At 42.2% G+C, this 23993-nt stretch overlaps 1 protein-coding gene across 3 annotated transcripts in view; it reads right to left on the bottom strand.

Annotated features, from left to right (window-relative positions):
* The window catches only part of grin2aa (glutamate receptor, ionotropic, N-methyl D-aspartate 2A, a), a 486150-nt gene that overhangs the window by 114452 nt on the left and 347705 nt on the right, over positions 1 to 23993 (bottom strand). For all 3 annotated transcript variants that reach the window (XM_061981593.1, XM_061981594.1, XM_061981592.1), the window contains 2 exons: positions 8605 to 8776; positions 1752 to 1905 (listed from right to left, as the gene is read on the bottom strand). In XM_061981593.1, coding sequence (XP_061837577.1) covers positions 1752 to 1905; positions 8605 to 8776 — 326 coding nt within the window. The remainder of the gene's footprint in view (positions 1 to 1751; positions 1906 to 8604; positions 8777 to 23993) is intronic.

Genomic DNA, 23993 nt, shown 5'->3' with positions numbered 1-23993 from the left:
AAATTTGGTGGAGGAGGATTTATGGTGTGGGGTTGTTTTTCAGGAGTTGGGCTAGGCCCCTTTGTTCCAGTGAAAGGAACTTTGAATGTTCCAGGATACCAAAACATTTTGGACAATTCCATGGGATGGCACTTCAAGTTCATATGCGAGTAGAGGCAGGTGGCCAAATACTTTTGGCAATATAGTGTATATTCAATTGAATATACTGCAAAGACAAGATATTTAATGTTTGAACTCAGAAACTTTTCTTTTTTTTTGCAAATAATCATTAATGGCATTAAATGGTAGCGACACATTGCAAAAAAGTTGGCACAGGGGCACTTTTACCACTGTGTTACATTGCCTTTCTTTTAACAACACTCAGTTAACAGTTTCCTTAAACAATTGGATATCTGTACTCGTCAGACCACAGAACACTTTTATACTTTGCATCAGTCCATCTTAGATGAGCTCGGGCCAAGCAAAGCCGGCGACGTTTCTCGGTGTTGTTGATAAATGGCTTTCGCTTTGCATAGTAGAGTTTTAACTTGCACTTACAGATGTAGTGACGAACTGTAGTTACTGACAGTGGTTTTCTGAAGTGTTCTTGAGCCCCATGTGGTGATATCCTTTACACACTGATGTCGCTTTTTGATGCAGTACCGCCTGAGGGATCCAAGGTCACGGGCATTCAATGTTACGTGCAGTGATTTCTCCAGATTCTCTGAACCTTTTGATGATATTACAGACCTTAGATGATGAAATCTCTAAATTCCTTGCAATAGCTGGTCGAAAAATGTTGTTCTTAAACTGTTCAACATTTTGCTCATGCATTTGTTCACAAAGTAGTGACCCTCGCCCCATCCTTGTTTGTGAATGACTGAGCATTTCATTGAAGCTGCTTTTATACCCAATCATGGCACCCACCTGTTCCCAATTAGCCTGTTCACCTGTGGAATGTTCCAAATAAGCCTTTGATGAGCATTCCTCAACTTTCTCAGTCCTTTTTTATCCACGTGTGCCAGCTTTTTTGAAACATGTTTGCAGGCATCAAATTCCAAATGAGCTAATATTTGCAGAATGTTAAGTATCTTGTATTTGCAGTCTATTCAATTGAATATAAGTTGAAAAGGATTTGCAAATCATTGTATTCTGATTTTATTTACACAACGTGCCAACTTCACTGGTTTGGGGGTTTGTAGAATTCAGGGTAAAAAAACAGCGTCTCAGTTGTAAAAATGTTTTTTTCAAGAAAAAGAAAAATGATGTCAACTGAGCTACAGTGGGTAAAGTCGTATTTTTAGGGCAGTATAGTTCGGTTGGTAGAGTGGCCGTGCCAGCAACTCGAGGGTTTCAGGTTCGATCCCTGCTTCTGCCAACCTAGTCACTGCCGTTGTGTCCTTGGGCAAGACACTTTACCCACCTGCTCCCAGTGCCACCCACACTGGTTTAAAAATGCAACTTAGATATTGGGTTTCACAATGTAAAGTGCTTTGAGTCACTAGAGAAAAGCGCTATATAAATATAATTCCCTTCACTTCACTATTTTTGCTCCATTCCTGTGATAACCCTGCATGGGACTGAAGCATTAAGGAGTGGGACTCTCCAGGACTAGCTGCAGTGTGCAAACAACCACCAGGTAGCATATTTGAGCACATAATACTGTATCATCTCTTTCTCTTTCCGACGTATCAGTTCAGTAGTGCATTCTGAGGCAATACCAGCTTTTTTAAATTTCTTCTAGCGACACAAAAATGTGACGTGATGCTTACCGAGGAAGGCTGAAGGGGACACGGTTCCATTGCTGCGAGACACCATGACGCTGATACCAGTTTCCACGAATGGGACAGAGAAATCGATGACCTCAGAACGCTCCTCATTGATCGTCAGAGATCCGACGGCCATGACGGCTTTCTTATAGACCACCTTGCGGGCGGGGAGGAGGATGATTCAGAGTTGAAGACAAACGACGAGGGAAGGTTGATAGGATGATGGAAAAAAATATATTTTAGGAGGGAAGTGGAATGTGGGATGGTTATGTGGAGAAAAAATTCAAAGAGCACAGGGAAAGAAGGAAATGTACATTTTATCACGGCGGGAAAAGCATCAGTTCGGACAGTAATGGTAAGGGTTTCATACAAGTACTACCAAAATAAAAGCCAGCACTTAAAGGGGACCTATGTTGAATTTAATCTTTTTGTGACTTATAAATGTTGTTACCATGTAGTTAATCGTGTGAAACAATGTCAAAGCTCTGGATGCCTCTGGTTTTGCAGTCTGGCTACGTTGTGATGTCACAGCGAGTTGGACGTACCTATTTGGACATTAAGTCACACTTTCAGCCAGGGAGCTTTACACAGGCCATGAGAAAAAAAAGAAAAAAAAGAAGGATAAAGTTTTGTTTTCAACTAATCTTGGCGTGGGCGTACGAACACCGATTGGGCGACATGCAGTCACGTAACATGTTTTTTTTTTAACGCGGAGTAAAGATGAAACGATATTAAAAATGTAATGTCACGGTTATTGCCACCAAAATGATCACTGTAATTATTATTTGCACGGTATTGAGAGCGCTTATCCCAGCATGCACAAGACATTGAAACAACGTTGATAACTTGTTGAATTAGGCCCTGACTTTGAGCAACTCAAACATAACGTTGAAACAACATGCTTTTTGACGATGTTTAATCAATGTCGGTTTCTGACGTTGATTTGACCATTGAAATTTGGTAATTTCCCAACCAAACTCCTCTCTGAGCTGCCACTCCTCTCTGAGCTGCCACCTTACCGTGGTAGAGGAGTTTGCGTGTCCCAATGATCCTAGGAGCTATGTTGTCCGGGGGCTTTCATGCCCCCTGGTAGGGTCTCCCAAGACAAACAGGTCCTAGGTGAGGGATCAGACAAAGAGCAGCTCGAAGACTTCTATGGGAATGAAACAACAAAGACTCAGATTTCCCTCGCCCGGACGCGGGTCACCGGGGCCCCCCTCTGGAGCCAGGCCCAGAGTTGGGGCACGATGGCGAGCGCCTGGTGGTCGGGCCTGTCCCCATGGGGCCCGGCCGGGCACAGCCCGAAGAGGCAACGTGGGTCACTCCTCCAATGGGCTCACCACTCATAGGAGGGGCCATAGAGGTCGGGTGCATTGTGAGCTGGGCGGCAGCCGAAGGCAGGGCACTTGGCGGTCCGATCCTCGGCTACATAAGCTAGCTCTTGGGACGTGGAACGTCACCTCGCTGGGGGGGAAGGAGCCTGAGCTAGTGCGCGAGGTAGAGAAGTTCCGGCTAGATATAGTCGGACTCACCTCGACGCACAGCAAGGGCTCTGGAACCAGTTCTCTCGAGAGGGGTTGGACTCTCTTCCACACTGGCGTTGCACGCAGTGAGAGGCGACGAGCTGGGGTAGCAAATCTTGTTGCCCCCCGGCTCAAAGCCTGCACGTTGGAGTTCAACCCGGTGGACGAGAGGGTAGCCTCCCTCCGCCTTCAGGTGGGGGGACGGGTCCTGACTGTTGTTTGTGCTTACGCACCAAACAGCAGTTCAGAGTACCCACCCTTTTTGGATGCACTCGAGGAAGTACTGGAAAGTGCTCCCCCGAGTGATTCCCTCGTCCTACTGGGTGACTTCAACGCTCATGTTGGCAACGACAGTGAAACCTGGAGAGGCGTGATTGGGAAGAATGGCCGCCCGGATCTGAACCCGAGTGGTGTTTTGTTATTGGACTTTTGTGCTCGTCACAGATTGTCCATAACAAACACCATGTTCAAACATAAGGGTGTCCATATGTGCACTTGGCACCAGGACACCCTAGGCCGCAGTTCCATGATCGACTTTGTAGTTGTGTCATCGGATTTGCGGCCTCATGTTTTGGACACTCGGGTGAAGAGAGGGGCGGAGCTTTCTACCGATCACCACCTGGTGGTGAGTTGGCTGCGATGGTGGGGGAGGATGCCGGACAGACCTGGCAGGCCCAAACGCATTGTGAGGGTCTGCTGGGAACGTTTGGCAGAGTCTCCCTTCAGAGAGAGTTTCAATTCCCACCTCCGGAAAAACTTTGAACATGTCACGAGGGAGGTGCTGGACATTGAGTCCGAATGGACCATGTTCCGCGCCTCTATTGTCGAGGCGGCTGATTGGAGCTGTGGCCGCAAGGTAGTTGGTGCTTGTCGTGGCGGTAATCCTAGAACCCGTTGGTGGACACCGGCGGTGAGGGATGCCGTCAAGCTGAAGAAGGAGTCCTATCGGGTTATTTTGGCTCATGGGACTCCGGAGGCAGCGGACAGGTACCGACAGGCCAAGCGGTGTGCGGCTTCAGCGGTCGCAAAGGCAAAAACTCGGACATGGGAGGAGTTCGGGGAAGCCATGGCGACTTCCGAACGGCTTCGAAGTGATTCTGGACCACCATCCGCCGCCTCAGGAAGGGGAAGCAGTGCACTGTCAACACCGTGTATGGTGCGGATGGTGTTCTGCTGACCTCAACTGCGGATGTTGTGGATCGGTGGAGGGAATACTTCGAAGACCTCCTCAATCCCACCAACACGTCTTCCTATGAGGAAGCAGTGCCTGGGGAGTCTGTGGTGGTCTCTCCTATTTCTGGGGCTGAGGTTGCTGAGGTAGTTAAAAAGCTCCTCGGTGGCAAGGCCCCGGGGGTGGATGAGATCCGCCCGGAGTTCCTTAAGGCTCTGGATGCTGTGGGGCTGTCTTGGTTGACAAGACTCTGCAGCATCGCGTGGACATCAGGGGCGGTACCTCTGGATTGGCAGACCGGGGTGGTGGTTCCTCTCTTTAAGAAGGGGAACCGGAGGGTGTGTTCTAACTATCGTGGGATCACACTCCTCAGCCTTCCCGGTAAGGTCTATTCAGGTGTACTGGAGAGGAGGCTACGCCGGATAGTCGAACCTCGGATTCAGGAGGAACAGTGTGGTTTTCATCCTGGTCGTGGAACTGTGGACCAGCTCTATACTCTCGGCAGGGTCCTTGAGGGTGCATGGGAGTTTGCCCAACCAGTCTACATGTGCTTTGTGGACTTGGAGAAGGCATTCGACCGTGTCCCTCGGGAGGTCCTGTGGGGAGTGCTCAGAGAGTATGGGGTATCGGACTGTCTGATTGTGGCGGTCCGCTCCCTGTACGATCAGTGTCAGAGCTTGGTCCGCATTGCCGGCAGTAGGTCGGACACGTTTCCAGTGAGGGTTGGACTCCGCCAAGGCTGCCCTTTGTCACCGATTCTGTTCATAACTTTTATGGTGGGAATTTCTGGGCGCAGTCAAGGCGTTGAGGGGATCTGGTTTGGTGGCTGCAGTATTAGGTCTTTGCTTTTTGCGGATGATGTGGTCCTGATGGCTTCATCTGGCCAGGATCTTCAGCTCTCACTGGATCGGTTCGCAGCTGAGTGTGAAGCGACTGGGATGAGAATCAGCACCTCCAAGTCCGAGTCCATGGTTCTCGCCCGGAAAAGGGTGGAGTGCCATCTCCGGGTTGGGGAGGAGACCCTGCCCCAAGTGGAGGAGTTCAAGTACCTAGGAGTCTTGTTCACGAGTGGGGGAAGAGTGGATCGTGAGATGGACAGGCGGATCGGTGCGGCATCTTCAGTAATGCGGACGCTGTATCGATCCGTTGTGGTGAAGAAGGAGCTGAGCCGGAAGGCAAAGCTCTCAAATTACCGGTCGATCTACGTTCCCATCCTCACCTATGGTCATGAGCTTTGGGTTATGACCGAAAGGACAAGATCACGGGTACAAGCGGCCGAAATGAGTTTCCTCCGCCGGGTGGCGGGGCTCTCCCTTAGAGATAGGGTGAGAAGCTCTGTCATCCGGGAGGAGCTCAAAGTAAAGCCGCTGCTCCTCCACATCGAGAGGAGCCAGATGAGGTGGTTCGGGCATCTGGTCAGGATGCCACCCGAACGCCTCCCTAGGGAGGTGTTTAGGGCACGTCCAACCGGTAGGAGACCACGGGGAAGACCCAGGACACGTTGGGAAGTCTATGTCTCCCGGCTGGCCTGGGAACGCCTCGGGATCCCCCGGGAAGAGCTGGACAAAGTGGCTGGGGAGAGGAAAGTCTGGGCTTCCCTGCTTAGGCTGCTGCCCCCGCGACCCGACCTCGGATAAGCGGAAGAAGATGGATGGATGGATGGGTTGTGACGTTGATTTGACCATTGAAATTTGGTAATTTCCCAACCAATATTCGACAACACAATACGACGTAAATCAACATGCTTTGTGACAACATTTAATCAATGTTGGGTTGTGACCTTAATTTGACCATTGAATTTTGGTCATTTCCCAACCAATATTCTACAACACAAATACAATGTTAAAACAACGTGCTTTGTGACAACGTTTATTTGATGTCAGGTTGTGACCTTGATTTGACCATTGAAATTTGGTCATTTCCCGACCAATATTCTACAACACAAATACAACGTGAATCAACATGCTTTGTGACAACCTTTAATCAATGTTGGGTTGGGACATTGATTTGACCACTGAATTTTGGTTATTTTCCAACCAATATTCAACAACACAAATACAAAGTTGAAACAACATGCTTTTTGACAATGTTTATTTGATGTCAGGTTCTGACGTTGATTTGACCATTGAAATTTGTTCATTTCCTTGCCAATATTCTCCAACACATATACAACGTTGAAACAACATGCTTTTTAACGACGTTTAATCAATGTCAGGTTCTGACGTTGATTTGACCATTGAATTTTGGTAATTTCTCAAACCAACATCGTGGATCCAACATTAGACATCAACGTTGTCTCAATTTACAAATACAACTATTTTGCAATGTTGTTCCAAAGTCAGTTTTAAAGGACATTTATGTACAATCAACGTTTTATCAATGTATTGTGCCTTCCGAGACACACATAAAACCAAGTTTTATTATTAAATAAAGTGTCAAACAATATATTTTAATATATAGAAAAAAATGTCTATAATAATATTGAACTTACTACTTAAGAGCCCTATAATTTTTAGTTGTGTGTTTAACTGTTTGTTCTCATTTTGTTTTAATTTGCAAAAGTTTTTCAATCATCAGTTTTTTATTAATGATTAAAAAAACATAAAAAAATGTGTGTTGGGTGTGTCACGTCAAGTTTATGTGACGTCATGCAAATTGACTTCCTGTTGTAGAATCACTTTGAGTACCGCTCAATTTCTCCGTGCTAGGAGAGCACAGCTTGTAGGTTTAATGTACACAATTTGATATCTTATTGCTCAGACGGTAATTTGTTTGTATAAGTTTAGATTGGGGAATGTTGTTTTTAAAATGGAGAAAGACGGTAATGACTCTTCTTTTCATGTTAGCATTGAAGCTAGCTAGGGCTGGCTCTCCTGTGTATTAGCAGCGACGCCGGTCATGAGTTTATCAATGTGTTATTATCACGGTTTTACGATAATCCTAATTTAAAAGAGTAATACTAACCGTGGGATGTTTTACCGCATTTTATCATTAGACTGTTTATCAGTACAGAGTCTGAATCGATTGAAAGGTGTGCAGGTGTACCTATTGTAGTGGCCGGGTGAATCTATATAATGTTTATGAAGTGTATTTTTGACCATATCTGTAAAAAATAAATATCATTAAACAGTGTATTTTTTCACAAGATACAAGATGATACTTTTGGATAAAGTGGGGTGTGGTTTCATTTGCAAACTTAAATTTTGTCTGAAAAAGTGGCTTATAAAAGTGACTGTGAAGCAAAATTTCTTCTAAATTTACACCAAAGCACATATATTATCTAGACCAGTGATTCTCAAACTGTGGGACCTGTACCACTTGAATAAAAGGGCCGTACAATGTTTTATTTTCCCATATTCAAACAGTGTTTTTGTAAGTTTATCAAAGTGTTAATATCACGGTTTTACGATCATCATAATTTAAAATGGTAATACTGAACGTAGGAAGTTTTACCGCATTTTATTATTACACCGTTTATCTAAATGCAGAGTCTGAATCGATTGGTGAGTGTACATGTGTACCTAATGTAGTGACCGGGTGAATCTATATGTTTATGTTATGTTAAAAATTGGCTTATAAAATTCAAACTTCACACCAAGACCAGTTATTCTCAATCTGTGGTACACGTGCCACTAGTGGTACGCCAACGGATCACTTGATTGAAGGACCGTACAGTGTTTTAGTTTCCCATAATCAAACAGTCTTACTGTTCAAACTATGTGTAATGTTACAGTGGCCTTACACTATATACATTTAGATGCATTGGTTAAATAAAACCTCTTCCTTGTTTTTGACAAACACTTAAGCCTACTACGCTACCGTATTTTAATGATGGTCACTACGGCGGTACTTAGAGGGTTAGCCAAGTATTCTCTGAGGTGGTACCACTGGTCTAGACTGCGAGGAAGTGTTTTAAAATGTAGATTAAAATCATCATAGGTCCACTTGTTGAATGGCACAGAATCAATATGCAAATATGAACATTCCATCAAATCAGAGTCACTGGATAATGTCTACTATTAAAGATATAGACGGCAATAAAAGCCTTCAATTGACCACCGGGACTTCACTTTGGGATTAAAAAACGGTCTTCAAAGATAATTATGCATGGAGAGTAATCATTCATGTGAGAAGAATATAGCACGTTATGTCAGTCTCTTACCTCTCCCACCATCCCATTCCAGACATTGTTAATCTTCTTTCCGTGTTTGCCATTGGTTACTAGGTACAGGTCATAGGTGAACTTGACGTACTTGGCTATCTTCTTCAGAATGTCAATACAGAAGCCTTTGCAGCACTTCTTGATGTATGTCCCGCCAGCCTCAGTCGTGTTGCTGCAAGAACACAAAAACACCCGTAACATCAGCCACGGCAACTGGCAATAGAAAAATGAGGGGACCCCCCGGAGCGCAGTGCCTTCTGATTGGGACAATTATGACCTTTAGCCCTCTAATATTCACTTGTTGTGGAGCGTCTCTCATTGTGTGTATCTTCCAATGAGCCAGATCATAACATTTTAAGATAAAATACTAAACAGTTCCGCCCATGTATTCATATACTGTACTTGTGGCTGTCCGCTATCAGTGAATTTGGGGCGACCACAAGTAAAGTTAAAGAGTTTGCAATAGGGGGAGGGTAACACGTCCATTTTCTGGTGATATATGTGCTGCCGATCATGTTCCACAAAACAATGAATATGCTATTTTTCTTAAATTAGAGTTTGAGGTTCGAGCAACAAGCTAATGTAGTCAGCACAGAGTGCAGAGCAGTAGACTAGTCTAGTAGTACAAAGTTATATATATATATATATATATATATATATACACATACATAATATATATATATCCATCCATCCATCCATCTTCTTCCGCTTATCCGAGGTCGGGTCGCGGGGGCAGCAACCTAAGCAGGGAAGCCCAGACTTCCCTCTCCCCAGCCACTTCGTCCAGCTCTTCCTGTGGAACCCCGAGGCGTTCCCAGGCCAGCCGGGAGACATAGTCTTCCCATCGTGTCCTGGGTCTTCCCCGCGGCCTCCTACCGGTCGGACGTGCCCTAAACACCTCCCTAGGGAGGCGTTCGGGTGGCATCCTGACCAGATGCCCGAACCACCTCATCTGGCTCCTCTCGATGTGGAGGAGCAGCGGCTTTACTTTGAGCTCCCCCCGGATGGCAGAGCTTCTCACCCTATCTCTAAGGGAGAGCCCCGCCACCTTGTGATTTTTTTTCCCACACATACATATATATATATATATATATATATATATATATATATATATATATATACACATATATACACATACATAATATATATATATATATATATATATACGATGAGGGGGCGACTTGTCCAGGGTGTACCCCGCCTTCCGCCCGATTGTAGCTGAGATAGGCTCCAGCGCCCCCCGCGACCCCAAAGGGAATAAGCGGTAGAAAATGGATGGATGGATGGATATATATATATATACATATATACACATACATAATATATATATATATATATATATATATATATATATATATATATATATATATATATATATATATATATATATATATATATACATATATACACATACATAATATATATATATATATATATATATATATATATATATATATATATACATATATACACATACATAATATATATATATATATATATATATATATATATATGTATGTGTGGGAAGAAAAATCACAAGACTACTTCATCTCTACAGGCCTGTTTCATGAGGGGTTCCCTCAATCATCAGGAGATTTTTAAAATCTCCTGATGATTTTCCCACACATACATATATTGCGCTCTACCATGGTTTCGAGCACTATTTTTTGGATAATCTAATTAAGACATATATATATATATATATATATATATATATATATATATATATATATATATATATTAAGGGTGTGAAAAAAGATAGAGTTTCAGAATAATCGCAATTCTTATTTGTAACATTTCTTATACGATTTTTTAAAAAACTTTTTTTTTTTCCCCATCTGTCCTTTCCAGCCACTCGGACAAATCATATTGTAGATGTAGATGATCTATGTATCTGCTGTACATATTTACTTTAGAAGAGAGAAGTGTTGTATACTTCTCTTGTTGCCTTATTCGTATTTGACTTTATGAAATGTTTGGGTAGAATTGTATTGAACAAAACCAGTTTTCTTTTAAGTAATATCGAAATTGATCAGAGCTGTTTATGTATTTTATGGAGGAATGTAGTTTTTTTTTATAGAACTGGCACTTAATGTTATTACAAATTTATATATTTTGAATCGAGAACCGTTGAAAATCAATTATCGATTATGAATCCAATCGTTACCCCCAAGCATCGGATCGAATCGTGTGGTGATTCACAGCCCTCAGTTTTGTTCCATTATAATCCTATTTTTAACTGTTTGTATGCTAATGCTAAATTTCACTAACCTGTCAATGTGATCTTCCACTGAACGTTAGCATTAAGCTAGTAGCATACAAGCCAACCTCTATCATTTATGGTGAAGTTTCTTTTTTAGTTTATACTAGACTGTAATTGTTATTTAACATGATTCGGACACGTTTGTGCACTTCATGTGCACATAAAATGTACTTTACTTTGTTTTTCAGGCTTCCATAGTAACTTCATTGTCGAGACTTACAATAAAAAACCTCAAGGTTTGTCTTTAAAAATAAGGACCGAACTAGGGCTGGGCGATATGGCCTTTTATTAATCTCAATATTTTTAGGCCATGTCACGATACACGTTATATATCTCAATATGTTGCCTTAGCCTTGAATGAACACTTGATACATATAATCACACCAGTATGATGATTCTATGTGTCTACATTAAAACTTTCTTGTTCATACTGCATTAATATATGCTCATTTTAAACTTTCATGCAGAGAGGGAAATCACAACTAAGTCAATTTACCAAAACTGTATTTATCAAACAGTTATTAAGCAGTGGCACAAACATTCATGTAGTTTCCAAAACAGAAAGTGCAAGATTGTCAGAGACATTTTAAAACAAGCTATTAGTGCACTTTTGTGCATGATGTCACTAAGATGACATATCAAAACAACACTAAATTAAAGTGCACTTTTTGTACAGAACGCCACTACAATAGTTTAAAACAAATGAAGTGCACTTTTGTGCATGATGTCACACAAAATATTCCAATAACTGTCAAATAAAAATTAGCTGCACAAAGTGGTCCTCGTGTGAAGTGAAGTGAATTATATTTATATAGCGCTTTTTCTCAAGTGACTCAAAGCGCTTTACATAGTGAAACCCAATATCTAAGTTACATTTAAACCAGTGTGGGTGGCACTGGGAGCAGGTGGGTAAAGTGTCTTGCCCAAGGACACAACGGCAGTGACTAGGATGGCGGAAGCGGGGATCGAACCTGCAACCCTCAAGTTGATGGCACGGCCGCTCTACCAACCGAGCTATACCGTCCCAGTGTAAAACTGGAGCCTCCTTGTTTGTTATTTTATAGTTTTATACAGTATAGGCGACTGCTATGAACCCTCGGTTACATTGGTGGAAGCGGTGGGATATTTTATAGCAGTCGCCTATACTGTAGAAAACTATAAAATAACAAACACGGAGGCTCCAGTTTTACACGAGGACCACTTTATTCTGTTCGCTTCAAAAACTCAGCTTCACCACAACGTGTCACACCACTTCCGCTTTTAGCACCTTCAAAATAAGAGCTCAAGGCATATACTGTATGACAGATTATAGCAAGAACTTAACATCACAAAAAGGCAGGTCCATAAAACAAGGTTACATAAGGAAATCGAATAGTGTATGTCCTTCGCTATGTGGTAGGTTACTGCGGACGTTATCTCCTTCTGTCGTTGACTATTTTTTTCATACGGTGTTGATCTGGACATTTGGGCATTTTGTGGGTGTGGCACCAGCCGGAGATGTTGACATGCGGAGTTTCAAGCACTCTTTATTCTATAGCAGGTGACTTTTCAAATGATGCTACAAATTAGCAGTGCAGCTACTTTTTGCAGCAACGCTTTTGCCGCATATTTGACATATTACGGTTGTCTGTTCAACATCTTTTCCGCTTGAAGCCGAACCACCGCCAGACGATGCTGTTTTTCTTGGGAAATAATTATTCCTTCATTTGTTACCAGATTCGCACCTTCTCTCTCTCGTGTTACCACTCGCCTCGCTCCGCTAGCACCACAGCTAATGTTACCCATGCCGCTACCTCTCTGCTCGGCGAGAGCGTATGATGTTGCACGCGTGACAGTATGTGACATATGTAAGAAAGAGTGAGAAAAGCCTGTAGTGTAATGCCTGCAGTCAAAAGCAACTGCGTGAGAATGTATACTCAAATATCACGATATAGTCATTTTCTATATCGTACAGACACAAACCCGCGATATATCGAGTATATTCGATACCTCGCCCAGCCCTAGACCGAACCATGTGGTACTCCACAATTGTTAACTTCCACAAACTCTTCTATGTCTTTCAGGTAACTTTGGACCGACTCATGAGCCACTCCTCTTATTCCACATTATATTAATTTATGATGGGGCTTATGAAAATGCATTTTGAAGGTCTACAGAAATACTAAATATTGTTTTTTACCTATTGCAGCTGAAAACATATTTAATAATCATAACCGCCAAATCAATTATTGCTGTTGCAGTTGAGTGATTGAGATGGAATCCATATTGACTATTGCTTAAAATATTATATTTATTAATAACCTAACAGCAAACAATTTCTCGAAGATTTTAGAGAACTGTGGAAGCAGTGATATTGGTCTGTAATTGGAGAACTAATGCTTCTTTCCACCTTTGTAAAGTGGTATTACTTGAGCAATTTTCATGTAATTTGGGTATACGCCCCCTGGGAATGACACATTATAAATGTATGCAATTGGTTTGATAATTAAATGTATGATGCTCTTCATAAATGTCATGTTCATGTCCACATAATCATTTGAGGTCTTGTTTGGATACTGATGCAGGCCTCGAATTTTAACTACAGTCGCGATCAAAAGTTTACATACACTTGTAAAGAACATAATGTCATGGCTGACTTGAGTTTCCAATCATTTCTACAACTCATATTTTTTTTGTGATAGAGTGATTGGAGCACATACTCGTTTGTCACAAAAAACATTCATGAAGTTTGGTTCTCTTATGAATTTATTATGGGTCTACTGAAAATGTGACCAAATCTGCTGGGTCAAAAGTATACATACAGCAATGCTAATATTTGGTTATATGTCCCTTGGCAAGTTTCTTTGCAATAAGGCGCTTTTGTAGCCATCCACAAGCTTCTGGTGGAATTTTTGACCACTCCTCTTGACAAAATTGGTGCAGTTCAGCTAAATTTGTTGTTGGTTTTTTTTGACATGGACTTGTTTCTTCAGCATTGTCCACACTGTCAGGACTTTGGGAAGGCCATTCTAAAACCTTAATTCTAGCCTGATTTAGCCATTCCTTTACCACTTTTGACGTGTGTTTGAGGTCAATGTCCTGTTGGAACACCCAACTGCGCCCAAGACCCAACTTCCGGACTCATGATTTTAGGTTGTCCTGAAGACTTTGGAGGTAATTATCTTTTTTTATTGTGCCATTTATCTCTGTAAAGCACCAGTTCTATTGGCAGCAAAACAGGCCCAGAGCATAATACCACCACCACCATCCATGACTGTAGGCATAGTGTTGGGATTAAAGGCCTCACCTTTTCTCCTCCAAACATATTGCTGGGTATTGTGGCCAAACAGCTCAATTTTTGTTTCATTTGACTACAGAACTTTCCTGCAGAAGGTCTTATCTTTGCCCATGTAATCAGCAGCAAACTTTAGACAAACTTTAAGATGTCGCTTTTGGAGCAAGGGCTTTCTCCTTGCTTGGTAGCCTCTCAGTCCATGGCGATGCAAAACACGCTTGACTGTGGACACCTGTGTTGCAGCAGCTTCCAATTCATTACAGACCTGCTTTTTGGTGGTTCTAGGTTGACTCTTGATCATCCTGACCAATTTTTTGGTGATAGCTTGCGTTTTCTTCCTGATAGTGGCAGTGACAAAACTGTGCCATGCACTTTATACTTACGAACAATTGTCTGCACATTTGCTCTTGGGACCTTTAGCTGAATAGAAATGACTCCAAGTGACTTTCCTGACTTGTCCAAGTCAATGATTCGTTTTTTTCAGAGTTCCTTTGACTTTCCCATTGTTGCGTTTGTAACCGAGTCTAATGACTGCATCACATGAGCCCTATTTAAATGAGCTCAGAAAAGTCAACAGTCATTGTCAATCATAATCACTCATATGAAGTTAAGAGGCCATGCCATGAAGGTAATTTAAAAGTACCACTGATACTCACACACACTAGGTGTGGCGAAATTAACCTCTGTATTTGACCCATCCTGTTGTTCCAACCCCTGGAAGGTGAGGGGAGCATTTTGGTGTAGTGGGTAGAGCAACCGTGCCAGAAACCTGAGGGTTGCAGGTTCGCTCCCCGCCTCTTACCATCCAAAAATCGCTGCCGTTGTGTCCTTGGGCGGGACACTTCACCCTTTGCCCCCGGTGCCACTCACACCGGTGAATTGAATGATGAATGATAGGTGGTGGTCGGAGGGGCCGTTGGCGCAAATTGCAGCCACGCTTCCGTCAGTCTACCCCAGGGCAGCTGTGGCTATGAAAGTAGCTTACCACCACCAGGTGTGAATGAATGATGGGTTCTACATGTAAAGCGACTTTGGGTACTTAGAAAAGCGCTATATAAATCCCAGTTATTATTATTATTAATTACAACCCTTGATGCTGAGGTAATGGGTCCCATTTCTATAGTCTTTGGTATGACTCGGCCGGGGTTTGAACTCACGACCTACCGACCTCAGGGCGGACACTCTAACGGAGGTCAAGACACACCTGACTCATCGTGTAAATAAAAACTTGTCCCTATCGGCATATTATGGATAGGGCAACAACAGAAGTCACACTGATTTGCAGGTGTGTAATTTGTTGTGAGTTCATGCACTGTGTTGGTTGTGTTCTTTGAACAAGGTGATGTTTATGAACGGTTCATTTTGTGCACCAGTAAAAAAAACATATAACTTTGTCTTGAATTTGAAAAAAAAAAACATTTTATTTTTCACTAAAGAAGGGTTTGGTGAATGCGTATATGAAATTGGTGGGGTTCGGTACCTCCAACAAGGTTAAGAACCACTGCTCTAACCACAAGGCCACTGAGGCAGCTATTTTGATTGTAACTTTTGTACATCACCAAAATTGATAATGTATGTTGCTGTATGTATACTTTTGACCCAGCAGATTTAGTCACATTTTCAGTAAACACATGATAAATTCAGAAAAGAACCAAACTTCATGAATGTTTTTTTGTGACAAACAAGTATGTGCTCCAATCACTCGGAGTTTGCAAGTTCTCCCCGTGACTGCGTGGGTTCCCTCCGGGTACTCCGGCTTCCTCCCACCTCCAAAGACATGCACCTGGGGATAGGTTGATTGGCAACACTAAATTGGCCCTAGTGAGTGAATGTGAGTGTGAATGTTGTCCGTCCATCTGTGTTGGCCCTGCGATGAGGTGGCGACTTGTCCAGGGTGTACACCGCCTTCTGCCCGAATGCATCTGAGATAAGCTCCAGCACCCCCCGCGACCCCAAAAGGGACAAGCGGTAGAAAATGGATGGATGGATGGATATAATTTAGTTAGCACTAAATATAAATGTATTTTTCATCAGTTTTTATGAGTCTCTTCTTTTGCAGTATATTTGATTAGTTTTTAATGATGTAATCAGCCTGACCTAAGCCTGGATGGTAATATTTGTGATTAACACACACTTTTTATGTCGTTTGACAAAGTTGTAGACTGTAAGTAAGTTAGATGCCATTATTAAATACTGTTTAAAAATCAAGAGTAAGGTTACTCGTTCAGTGTTATTCAAACTTCTCCATACCCCACATTTCTCAACCGATTTTAACCGTCCCACCATCCACAAACTCCAATCTCCCTGGACATTCAAGCCAGCATGTTTCCCGAATCTGAAAGTTCCCTGATTACCAGGAATTTCCCCACATTGAAAATGAATGGGCAATATACAAACCTCTCCATATCCCACATTTCTCAACCGATTCGAACCGTCCCACCATCCACAAACTCCACTCGTCCTGGACATTCAAGCCAGCATGTTTTCCGAATTCGAAAATTCCCTGATTACCAGGAATTTCCCCACATTGAAAATGAATGGGCAATATACAAACCTCTCCATATCCCACATTTCTCAACCGATTCGAACCGCCCCAACATCCACAAACTCCACTCGCCCTGGACATTCAAGCCAGCATGTTTTCCAAATCTGAAAATTCCCTGATTACCAGGAATTTCCCCCCATTGAAAATGAATGGGCAATATACAAACCTCTCCATATCCCACATTTCTCAACCGATTCGAACCGTCCCAACATCCACAAACTCCACTCTTCCTGGACATTCAAGCCAGCATGTTTTCCAAATTTGAAAATTCCCTGATTACCAGGAATTTCCCAACATTGAAAATTAATGGGCAATATACAAACCTCTCCATACCCCACATTTCTCAACCGATTCGAACCGTCCCAACATCCACAAACTCCACTCTTCCTGGACATTCAAGCCAGCATATTTTCCAAATTTGAAAATTCCCTGATTACCAGGAATTTCCCAACATTGAAAATTAATGGGCAATATACAAACCTCTCCATACCCCACATTTCTCAACCGATTCGAACCGTCCCAACATCCACAAACTCCACTCGCCTTGCACATTCAAGCCAGCATGTTTCCCGAATCTGAAAGTTCCCTGATTACCAGGAATTTCCCCACATTGAAAATGAATGGGCAATATACAAACCTCTCCATATCCCACATTTCTCAACCGATTCGAACCGCCCCAACATCCACAAACTCCACTCGCCCTGGACATTCAAGCCAGCATGTTTTCCAAATCTGAAAATTCCCTGATTACCAGGAATTTCCCCCCATTGAAAATGAATGGGCAATATACAAACCTCTCCATATCCCAAATTTCTCAACCGATTCGAACCGCCCCACCATCCACAAACTCCACTCGCCCTGGACATTCAAGCCAGCATGTTTTCCGAATTTGAAAATTCCCTGATTACCAGGAATTTCCCCACATTTAAAATGAATGGGCAATATACAAACCTCTCCATATCCCACATTTCTCAACCGATTCGAACCATCCCAACATCCACAAACTCCACTCTTCCTGGACATTCAAGCCAGCATGTTTTCCAAATTTCAAAATTCCCTGATTACCAGGAATTTCCCCACATTGAAAATGAATGGGCAATATACAAACCTCTCCATATCCCACATTTCTCAACCGATTCGAACCGTCCCAACATCCACAAACTCCACTCTTCCTGGACATTCAAGCCAGCATGTTTTCCAAATTTGAAAATTCCCTGATTACCAGGAATTTCCCAACATTGAAAATTAATGGGCAATATACAAACCTCTCCATACCCCACATTTCTCAACCGATTCGAACCGTCCCAACATCCACAAACTCCACTCGCCTTGCACATTCAAGCCAGCATGTTTCCCGAATCTGAAAGTTCCCTGATTACCAGGAATTTCCCCACATTGAAAATGAATGGGCAATATACAAACCTCTCCATATCCCATATTTCTCAACCGATTCGAACCGTCCCAACATCCACAAACTCCACTCTTCCTGGACATTCAAGCCAGCATGTTTTCCAAATTTGAAAATTCCCTGATTACCAGGAATTTCCCAACATTGAAAATTAATGGGCAATATACAAACCTCTCCATACCCCACATTTCTCAACCGATTCGAACCGTCCCAACATCCACAAACTCCACTCGCCTTGCACATTCAAGCCAGCATGTTTCCCGAATCTGAAAGTTCCCTGATTACCAGGAATTTCCCCACATTGAAAATGAATGGGCAATATACAAACCTCTCCATATCCCACATTTCTCAACCGATTCGAACCGTCCCACCATCCACAAACTCCACTCGTCCTGGACATTCAAGCCAGCATGTTTTCCGAATTTGAAAATTCCCTGATTACCAGGAATTTCCCCACATTGAAAATTAATGGGCAATATACAAACCTCTCCATATCCCGTATTTCTCAACCGATTCGAACCGTCCCAACATCCACAAACTCCACTCTTCCTGGACATTCAAGCCAGCATGTTTTCCAAATTTGAAAATTCCCTGATTACCAGGAATTTCCCAACATTGAAAATTAATGGGCAATATACAAACCTCTCCATACCCCACATTTCTCAACCGATTCGAACCGTCCCAACATCCACAAACTCCACTCGCCTTGCGCATTCAAGCCAGCATGTTTCCCGAATCTGAAAGTTCCCTGATTACCAGGAATTTCCCCACATTGAAAATGAATGGGCAATATACTAACCTCTCCATATCCCACATTTCTCAACCGATTCGAACCGTCCCACCATCCACAAACTCCACTCGTCCTGGACATTCAAGCCAGCATGTTTTCCGAATTTGAAAATTCCCTGATTACCAGGAATTTCCCCACATTGAAAATTAATGGGCAATATACAAACCTCTCCATATCCCCTATTTCTCAACCGATTCGAACCGTCCCAACATCCACAAACTCCACTCTTCCTGGACATTCAAGCCAGCATGTTTTCCAAATTTGAAAATTCCCTGATTACCAGGAATATCCCCACATTGAAAATGAATGGGCAATATACAAACCTCTCCATAGCCCACATTTCTCAACCGATTCGAACCGTTCCACCATCCACAAACTCCACTCGCCCTGGACATTCAAGCCAGCATGTTTCCGAATTTGAAAATTCCCTGATTACCAGGAATTTCCCCCCATTGAAAATTAATGGGCATTATACAAACCTGTCCGGCTTGAGCACATAAGGCATTCACACTCAAATCCTACGGGAATTGTACATTCTAGTTTTCATGTAAAGCGCATTTCAATCTACTGAATCCTCCTGTTGCCTTTCCCCCTTGACGTCAGCTCGTCATTTCAGGACACGGGAATTCATTCTTACTAAAGAGAGGATTTTATAAGAGTTTCCTGGAGCACGGCACCATCTGCACGCGCACGTAAACATCGACCGTTAGCCACCTGGGACTCTCATTTAACTTTTAGATGTGTGCTAATTAGGACGAGACAACCTCGTCTATAAGTTTTGCAACCTGGAAGCAAACTTAAAGGAGGATGAGTTGGGGGAGGGGAAGTCACATTGCACTTTCAATCGTGACTTGGCGGTGACACCTAGCGAATTGGGAACACTGTCACTTTGGAGGATTTGTGTTGTGTTGGAGGGTAAAAAAATAGGACTAACCAACTCTTGCTTCCGCTGCAAACTCAGTTGTTACGATGACTAAGTGTCAATGTGTCATAAATAATCTCAACCTCAACTGAATTCTTGCCAGATCTTATTTTTGTCACAATGTTTCAAGAAGTAGTAGAAGAATAGACTATTTTTTCACACTGACTACCTTTGCATCGTTTTTATGCAACTTGTTTTTGTGCTTGAAATTCATGACAACAGTTTTTGACGTCCAAGATTTGTGTTTTTAAGGACAAATAACTGAACCTTAATAGAAAATATAAATTAACCATGTATCTCTATATGTTTAGTGAAATCCCAGTCCGGTTATGAAGTGTTGTTAAACAACTTATTGGCTGGTCTTTACGCTCATCTTCCGCACGATGATTGGATGATCTGTCAATCATGAAATGAAGAGTTCAGGCGTAAAAAAACGGTATTGGATACCGGATTTTGAGTTTTTGTACCAGAGGTTTCCAAACTACAGTCAATGGAGGAATCTGGCCTCCAACTTAAATGGTGGGCAACATGAGTATATCAGGTCAATATGACCATTAGTTATACATTGAAGTGTACACAGCACAGCATTTACCTATATTAAAGTTAAAGTACCAATTATTGTCATGACCCAATCCTAACAACCTTTCCCACTGACGGAGCAAATAAACTGCAAACATCACAGAACCTCAACACACATAGTCACAGGTAACGCAACCTGCTCACTGAACTTTGTGGATAGTTTAAAAAAAAACGTCCAAAGCACTCAACATAATTCAAAATGACACCCATTTAAATCCACTACAATGCATAATGGGGAAAAAAGCAAAACACTCGCTCCGCATTTATCCATGTTTGGCACATTTTTGCTGCTTGATATTTCTGATTGATTACAAAACTTTAAGGAGGTTGTCACGGAAGTAAACAAGGTAGGAGTTGAACTTTAACAAAATGTTTATATCCAATTATATTATTTGAATATGCTTTCAACATTTTCTACCGCTTCTCTATTTTGCTCTATACCCAGAAAAACCTCAAACGGGGACCTTCTAAATACACTGCAATGGTGTGTTAATGTTAGTACTACGGCACCCTCTTTTGGACGAGTTTGCTCACTGCAGGTGCTGCAGTGCTTTTCTGTTTGGAGCTTTGAACCGGAAGTACAATTGCTGTTTGGTCTTCTAAGTTGTCCATAGCATTTTTACTCGTATGGATTATTTATTCATCACTCCAAGCAACATTTCAAAGTTTTACAATGTAACTAAAACAATTTTTACTTACTAAAGCATCCCATGTGTGATGTCTGTAGGAGTTGTTTCATGCATAATTGTACATGCTATCGTAATGTAATCAACCTAGCTCGTTAGCATTAGCTAATATGCTAACACGTTTACGAGTAACTGTGTTAGTATTATTAACTTAATTGTATTTTTTTTTTTATTCTAAAATTTAGTGAGTAGTACTAAACCGTCCCATATCTGATGTCTATAGGAGTGTTTTCATGCATATTTGTACGTGCTACCGTAATGTAATCAACCTAGCGTTGTTATATGCTAACACGTTTACGAGTACGTGTGTTAGCATTATTAACTTACAATGGCATTATTTTCGTATTGTTTCATTTTCACAAATTCCTCGGTGAATTCACCAAAACATCACCGTGGCGTTATTGAGTCTGTTAAGCTGATTGGAGAGCTGGCTTGCGCAGCTAGTGGGTCCATGGCGATGACTTCTGTTTTGTTTGATCAGCCGTTTTACTGCCGCGTTACAGACACCGCTTGGAAACAATTAAGGTATGTAAATAAACATTAACATATATTTATGTGTAAATAACTCCTTTTACAACATATACATCTGTGACTTACAACTAATATATGGAAAAATTCATTTTTTTTTCTAGAATTTAGTGGGTGCGGCTTATATACGCTCTATAGTCCGGAAAATACGGTATATACATTTTTCAAGTTTCAATCCGTTAGTCTGTGTTGATATAGAGAACTTTGCAATCCTGTAAGTGTAAGCATCTATACATATGTTATTGAAGACTCTACTTGTGTTTAGAGCAGGGGTCCCCAAACTACGGCCCGCGGGCCGGATCCGGCCCCGTAGCATCCAAAATCCGGCCCACGGGAAGGCCCAAGTTAAAAAAAAATGTGTTTTTTTTGTTTTGTTTTTTTGTTGTTTTTAAATGTCAAAACAGATTAAAAAGACAATGTATATATGTATATATATATATATATATATATATATATATATATATATATATATATATATATATATATATATATATATATATATACAGCACGGCCCCCGGCCAAATTTTTTTAACCCAATGCTGCCCACGAGTCAAATAGTTTGGGGACCCCTGGTTTAGAGAGTAGCTGAAAATGAGCTTCCCCAAATTGAAAGACCAGCAGCCGCCACTGCGTTCAAAGTACATTTAATTATGTCCCGATTACCTGAAAACTAATTGAGATGATAGAAAAGGACGAAAAAATACCTAAAGAGACGCTGTCAGTGAAATTGCGGTCATCTCGCTCTGGGTCCTTTTAGTGTGAAATTGCCAAAACTGTTCCAAAGTGCAGAAATAAGCACACCGAGGTGCATGAGTGCAGGTTCAGAAGTCACGTATACTTTGTACAGCGTTTGACGTCATTTTGTGAAGTTGCCAGGCCAACTTGATTAAAAAAACAAAAAAAAACCCACTAAAGGCCTCGGGGGGAGGGTCTCCGGGGAGGGCAGTGTAGTTATGTGCTTGTTCTCAGGGCCCGGCCTGGATGAGTGGGTTTGTGGTTCTGCATGCATGAATGGTCCCCCCCCCCCCCTAGATCCCGACCTACCAACAACCCCCCCTTACTTCCCTGCATCCAACCCTCCGTCCTCCGAATGGACAGTGCGGATGCTTGAGTGGGAATTGTGCGAGGGGAAGGAGAAATCCACTGCATTGGTCTGTGTGAGTGGACATGTGGCGAAAGAGAGTGTGTATCCGATCGACAGTGTGTGTGTGTGTGTGTGCGTGTGTAGCTCCTTGGAGATGCATTATCCTCCGCCCTACTTCACAGTGATTCTGGATGAAAACCTCTCTCGGCCCCTTGCCCGGGTCCCCATTACGAAAGCTGTGTTTGTTTGTGTGTATCCATGTTTGTGTGTATCCATGAGTGACACCTTGGCCTCCGATGGCGCCGTCCAATGAGGGCTTCGATCACGCGCCGTCCGAGCCGGCGTGCGCCGTGCACAATCGCGTCGAGAACGGAGCGTGGATTGCCGAGCTCAGCGGTTTCCTCCGGGACGGGAGAACCTCCTCTCACGTCCCTATGGGATTTTGGAGACCACTTTTGTGACAGTCGTGGCCACAGAAGGCTTATCAGAAAGTTGTGACGAAGACATTAAATCCAACTTGTGATCTGATGAATTTGTTAGCAATCTTTCGAGTGTTTTCCTCGTGACCTTGGCCCAGGATTCCGACCAAAAATGGTAAAACCGTATTGATGTGTTCCTCGTTTTATAGCGCACAGACTTAAAATTGGACACGCAATGGCAGTGAATACTCTAATTCAGTGGTCCCCAACCACCGGTCTGCGGACCGATTGGTACCGGGCGACACAAGAAAAAAAATAAATAAATAAATAAAATTTAAAAAAATAAAATTATTAAATCAACATAAAAATACAATATATACACAATATATCAATGTATATCAATACATTCTGCAGGGATACAGTCCGTAAGCACACATGATTAAAATAAAAAAAAATTAAATTAATTATACTGTATTTTCTGGACTATAAGGCACACTTAAAATATTTGTTTTTTCTCAAAACTCGACATTGCGCCTTATAACCCGGTGCGCCTAATCTACAGAATAATTCTGGTTTTGTTTACCGACCTCGAAGCAATTTTATTTGGTACGACTTTGGTAAGCTATGAAGTCGCACTGCTTGATGTGCTTCAACATAAGAGTATTATTATGGTGTGTGTATAAGGTAAGACATATTATCTGGCGTTTTGTTACGCAAAGTTATACAAACGCAACTTTTCTTACCTTTTGGTACCTGCTGATCTGTATTTGGGATCTGCATAAATCCTGAAAAATTGCGCGCATCCGCCTTTGTAGTCCGTGGCGACACCGTAGTCATTAATCTTCTTCTTTTTCTCTATCTTATTGTTAAGGGACATCCATCCTCCGCTGT

This window comes from Nerophis lumbriciformis, linkage group LG24 (genome assembly GCF_033978685.3).
Source record: "Nerophis lumbriciformis linkage group LG24, RoL_Nlum_v2.1, whole genome shotgun sequence".
Lineage (NCBI taxonomy): Eukaryota > Metazoa > Chordata > Actinopteri > Syngnathiformes > Syngnathidae > Nerophis > Nerophis lumbriciformis.
Note: the sequence above shows the minus strand (reverse complement) of the source record. Positions and strands in the feature narration are given on the sequence as shown.